Source organism: Balearica regulorum, chromosome 32 (genome assembly GCF_011004875.1).
Source record: "Balearica regulorum gibbericeps isolate bBalReg1 chromosome 32, bBalReg1.pri, whole genome shotgun sequence".
NCBI classification, from domain to species: domain Eukaryota; kingdom Metazoa; phylum Chordata; class Aves; order Gruiformes; family Gruidae; genus Balearica; species Balearica regulorum.
In genome coordinates this window covers 864747-870179 of record NC_046215.1, presented here as the reverse complement: position 1 = coordinate 870179, position 5433 = coordinate 864747, and the positions used below count along the sequence as shown (strand labels likewise).

The 5433-nt window shown below is 57.4% G+C and overlaps 1 protein-coding gene across 1 annotated transcript; it reads right to left on the bottom strand.

Moving 5' to 3' along the window:
• Positions 1-713: 713 nt before the first annotated feature.
• LOC142598904 (C-type lectin domain family 2 member B-like) lies at positions 714-3992 on the bottom strand. Its single transcript, XM_075738307.1, has 5 exons — positions 3964-3992; positions 3404-3576; positions 3016-3116; positions 1975-2854; positions 714-883 (listed from the first exon to the last, which is right to left on the bottom strand). Exons 2-4 carry the CDS (start codon positions 3404-3406, stop codon positions 2731-2733), a joined length of 228 nt encoding a protein of 75 aa, XP_075594422.1. The 5' UTR covers positions 3407-3576; positions 3964-3992; the 3' UTR covers positions 714-883; positions 1975-2730.
• Between the last annotated feature and the right edge of the window lie 1441 nt (positions 3993-5433).

The following is a 5433-nucleotide window of genomic DNA, read 5'->3' as shown; positions in this document are numbered from 1 at the left end:
CCCTCTGTGTCCTCCACAGATTGGTTCTCCGCCGAAAAAAGGTAGAGACTGTGATTCCTAGTACTTCCCAGGAGATAGTGCCCAAGGTATGGAAGAGACAGCAGTGTTGAATACACAGACCAAATCATTCTCACAGCCAATGGCGGTATCTTATCATGAGCCAGAACACCGTGCAGCAAAAGGAACGTTCTCAACCAGCTCCCAGAGAAGAACAGCACCATAGGGAACACATAATAACAGTAAGGACGTACATGACACAATGACACGAAAAAATATTACAAGATTGTGTCCAGCAACTCTTAAAGTGATATAACACCTGTTTACAAATAATCTCTTTTAACATGCTCTGGTCATATCCGTTCTTATCTCAAACCTTTGAGCCCCATGTTGGCCACCAAAAAAGCTTGTGGAAAAAATCTGTGGGTTGAGATAAAGGGAATTTTATAGGAGAACACAAATAATAACAATAACAGCAACAACAAAAACTATAATAAACAAGTGATGCACAGCATCACCAAAGTTGATGCTCTGCAAGACCCTGAGCTGCCCCACCTCCTGGGCTACCCACCAGTTATATATGGAACACGACATCATATGGGATGGAACACCCCTTTAGTCAGTTGGGGTCAGCTGTGCTGGCTGTGTCCCCTCCCAGCTCCTTGTGAACATTAACTCTGCCCCTGCTGTAACCAGGACACCTCAGAGAAAGAGGCCACCCTCTCAGTGCCCTTTTGCTTGGTCTCAGAGCAGGAGGCAAGCCTGGAGCACTGGGATGGAGGGCCACCAGCTTCTCAGGAGTGATAGGCAGAGCAGGCGAGGTAGAGGAGTTGCACTGTAAGGAAGGAAGAGGTTTTGCCACACAGCCTCTGCAGTTCGGGATGACCTGGTGTGGTGGGTTGACCCTGGCTGAGGGCCAGGTGCGCACCAGAGCCGCTCTATCACTCCCCTCTTTCATTAGACAGGGGAGAAAAGGTACAATGAAAGAAAACTTACGGGTCGAGATAAGGACAGGGAGAGATCATTCTCTAATTATCATCACGAGCAAAACAGACCAAACTTAGAGAGGGAATTCATCTTATTTATTACTAAGCAAAACAGAGTAGAGGAATGAGAAATAAAACCAAATCTTAAAAACACCTCCCCCCACCCCTCCCATCTTCCCGGGCTCAAATTCACTCCCGGCTTCAACCTCCGCCCCCCGCAGCGGCACAGGGGGACGAGGAGTGGGGATTACGGTCAGTTCATCACGCGGTGTTTCTGTCGCTTCTTCATCCTCAGGGGGAGGACTCATTGTTTCCCCGCTCCAGCGTGGGGTCCCTCCCACGGGAAACAGTCCTTCACGACCTTCTCCAACGTGAGTCTCCTCCACGGGGTGCAGACCTTCAGGAGCAGACTGCTCCAGCGTGGGTCCCCCACGGGGTCACAAGTCCTGTCAGCAAACCTGCTCTGGCGTGGGCTCCTCTCTCCATGGGGCCACAGGTCCTGCCAGGAGCTTGCTCCAGCGTGGGCTTCCCACGGGGTCACAGCCTCCTTCAGGTGTCTCCACCTGCTCCGGCGTGGGGTCCTCCACGGGCTGCAGGTGGAATCGCTACACCCCCTCATTCTCCCTCCATGGGCTGCAGGGGGACAGCCTGCTTCACCATGGTCTTCACCACGGGCTGCAGGGGAATCTTGCTCGGGCGCCTGGAGCACCTCCTCCTCCTCCTTCTGCACTGACCTTGGTGTCTGCAGATGTTCTTACATCTTCTCACTCCTCTCTCTGGCTGCAAAACCCCTCTCTAACTGTTTTTCTCTGTCTTAAATATGTTCTCACAGAGGCGCTGATTGGCTTGGCCTTGGCCAGCGGCGGGTCCGTCTTGGAGCCGGCTGGCATTGGCTCTGTCAGACACAGGGGAAGCTTCTAGCAGCTTCTCACAGAAGCCACCCCTGTAGCCCCCCCCGCTACCAAAACCTTGCCATGCAAAACCAACACACGTGGTTGAGAGCCTCTGGGTGAGGATTAGAAGATGGAAGACAAAGCAGATGGCACAGTGGGTGTCCACTACCCATCGCCCAGCCAGGATGACACCACCAATGAGTTATTCCATAGGAGAATTCTCTGGATCGGTCACCCTTGTCCTCATGGGAGACTTCAACATCCCAGACATCAGCCGAGAATGACACGCTGCTGTGACAAGCGGGTCTAGGAGATTCCTGAATTTGTGGAAGACGCCTTCTTGTCACCAGTACTCAGTGACCCAAGTAGAAGAGATGCCCTCCTAGACTTGTTCTTTGTTTCCCACAAGTCCTTCTCCATTCACAGGACGGCTCGTGGCTGCCTTGGCCACAGCATTCATGGAGTGGTTGAGTTTACAGGGTGCTGGCCAGCAGCAGGCTCAACGGGAGTCAGCAGCATGGGCAGAGCTGGGCCCCACCATTTGAGAAGGACGTGAAGGTCCTTGAACATGTCCAGAGGAGGACAAGCCAGCTGGTGAAGGGCTGCAAGGAATGTGCTCTGAGGAGCAGGGCTTTTCCCCTTCTTAAATACCTTATCCCAGAGGCGCTGCCATTGTCACTGATGAACTCGGCCTTGGCCAGTGGTGGGTCTGTCCTGGAGCCAGCTGGAAGTGACTCCATCCAACATGGGAGCAGCTCCTGACATCTCCTCAGAGAAGCCCCCCGCTACCAAACCCTTGCCACGGAAACCCAACAGCCCCCAGCACAGGGAAGGGCCTTTCTCCACCACCTCCCTCACGTGGTTCCCAGCAGAACTGAGGCCTTGCTGCACAGATAAGGCCGTTGCTTTGAGCAGCTTGAACTCCAGAGATCATGGTCCTTCAGGAACAAACACGGTTCTTGGCCCCACACCAGGATCCTGCAACAGGAAGCAAATACACCGCTGGTACCATCGGGTTAGCAGGTGTCCCCTCAGGCACCGGGAGGGGACAAGGGCCGCCTGCAAGCAACAGCCTCGGCAGACACGTCCCACCAGACCCTGCCTGTCCCACCACAGGATGGTCTCCCCACAGGACTCACGTCTGGTTGAAGCTGCTGCCGTCCACCCACTCCAGCCGCTCGCCTTGTCTCCGCAGCCCAAGCCAGACATCGGTGTTGCCCTTGAGGCGCAAGAGAAACTCCTGAGTAGGAAAGAGAGAAGCCAACGGTCAGGAGCTGCTGCTGGCCCCACACCAGTCACTGCCCCGGCACCACACTGGTCCCTGCCGGCCTGGCAGGCAGCCCCAGCCCTGCACCACCACCACTGGCCCTGGGATGGCAGCAGCTCCCTCCCAACGGCTGCTCCAACAGGCTCCAGCGCTTCTCAACGAGCTCACCAGCCCCGGGCTCCACACCCAGGGTCTGCACCCAACCCAGGAACCCCACTTCCTTCACCCCCCCCCCGCAGCCACAACAGCCCCCCACTCACCATTTCCCACTCCCTCTGGAGCACAGCCAGTGAGGCCCCGTGCGAGGAGCACCGCTCCTGGCTCCACTTCCAGCTCCCCTCCTCCTTCGAGAGGTAGTAGCAGATGTTGCGATACCCAACCCAGTCATCAGGACAGGCCAGCACCGGAGCTGGACAACCTTCACGTCTTCCTGCTGGAGAGGGAAGAGAAGGGAAAAAGGTCAGAGGATTCTCCTTTGCAGGGAGCAGGGGACACAGCTCCATGGCGCAGGGAATGAGGTAACCACAGGGATCCCCTGTTTGCTGCCAGGGACCAAGAAGGAGCAGACACCCCAGGGGTTAAGAGCCTGTCCCCACAGCACAGGTGAGGGTGTCCCTGTGCCTCCCCAGGACCCCTCAGACAGGGCGGGGGCACAGCCATTCCAAGGGCCTGGCCCCATCACACTCCCCCCACACCAACAGTTGCCCTAACCCAGAGGGGAAGGGGCCGCATCCAGCCTGGTACTGCATGGGCCGGGTTGCTGGCGGCACACACGGTTCTGTGCCAAGGGGCCAGGAGGAGGCAGCTGCTCCTCCCTTACCTGGTTGTACAGCAAGAGCAGCAGCCAAAGCCAGGACCATAACCACAACCACCACCAGGACATACACTAGATGGGGACCGCACCACTTGCCTGCAGGAAGAAAAAGTCACTCGCAGTGAAGACGGTGCTGTCCCAGAGCAGGCACGGCCCTCACATCCCCACCACCCCCAACACAAGCTACCCAGGGAACGTAGGAGGGACACCCCAGGGGACAGACCGCAGCAGGAGAGCTGCCAGATGGATGGAGATGTGGTGGGGAGCTGCTACAGACCACCTGATAGGTACTGAGCACAAGACCAGGCCTTTCCCAGAGAGCTGGAAGAAGCCTCACACTTGCCAGCCCCAATCCTCCCAGGGTGACACCACCACCGAGACATTGTCCCCTCCCTACAGGTCACAGGGGTGGCCCCACACTCACCCAGAACTCTTCTCTGTGTCCTTTTGTCTGGATACCCAGGCACCTCTGTGTGGGAGGATGCCTCTTTGTCCTGGGGACCCAGGGGCTCCTCCATGTTCCCACTGGTATAGCGGAATGCCTCCTCCTCCCCTTGTCCCATGGGAAACAGAGATGTAGAATCACTTTGCTTGTGATAAGCAGAATCTTGTGCCCAAGGCATCACAGCTGCTGGCAGGGGCTGTTCCAAGCCAGGCTTAGATCCTGTTTTACCATCACAGCTGCTATTAGGAGATTGCCAAGAACATGCTGAGGACACACCAGACCAGGACTTTTAATTCTGTTGATGGAAGCAAGGCACTCGCTGGCTAGGAGCGTCTCCCTTCCTGGCTCTGCCGACACACAGGAAGCACCAGCACCCAGAGAGACAGGAATGGGGTGCACCCGGCAGAACAAGGCACCACAGCGGCCCCCAGACAACAAAAGTGGAAGCCCAGGATGCCCTTAACAAAACATCAAGGATACCAAGTCAGAGTCAGCACACAACATCCCCACTCCCACCTGAGCGGAGGATACCGAGGGTGGGTCTCAGCCCTGTTTTACAAACGGATGAGCACACAGGATTAAAGGGGGACAGGAGGACAGGGCTGCTCCCCTGCAACTCCCAGAGGCAGCTCAGCTGGAAGAGCTCCGGCATCACTCAAGAGGGCCGTGCGGCGACAGGACGAGGGGAAATAGTCTCAACCAGAGGGTTTTACCCCAGAGGGCTGATGCAGCCCAGATCTAAGGGGGACACGGGCACATCCCAGCGCCTGGCTACTCCCCGCTGCTGGCACAGGACGGGGACAGCGCAGGCCCAGCCCGCCCAAGGCCAGCACACTATTCACCCCAGGGGTGCTGGCGGCGGCTGGGCCAAGCAGCTCCCGCCCTGCCGGTGCCCTGAAGGGTTCCCAAGCCCGACAGACTCAGCACGGCTCCCCGCCCGGCACGGCTCAGGGCACAGCGGCAAGGGGGAGCCCACAACCGGCCGCTCCCTCAGCGGCCCCAGGAGGGAGGCGGGAAAGCCAGGGGGGAAC

Bases quoted from the DNA above. Each gene is read 5' to 3' on its own strand.
- LOC142598904 (XM_075738307.1), bottom strand. The intron at 2,855-3,015 runs GTGAGTCCTGTG...TTCCTGTTGCAG, and splicing joins GGCAGCAGCTTCAACCAGAC to GATCCTGGTGTGGGGCCAAG.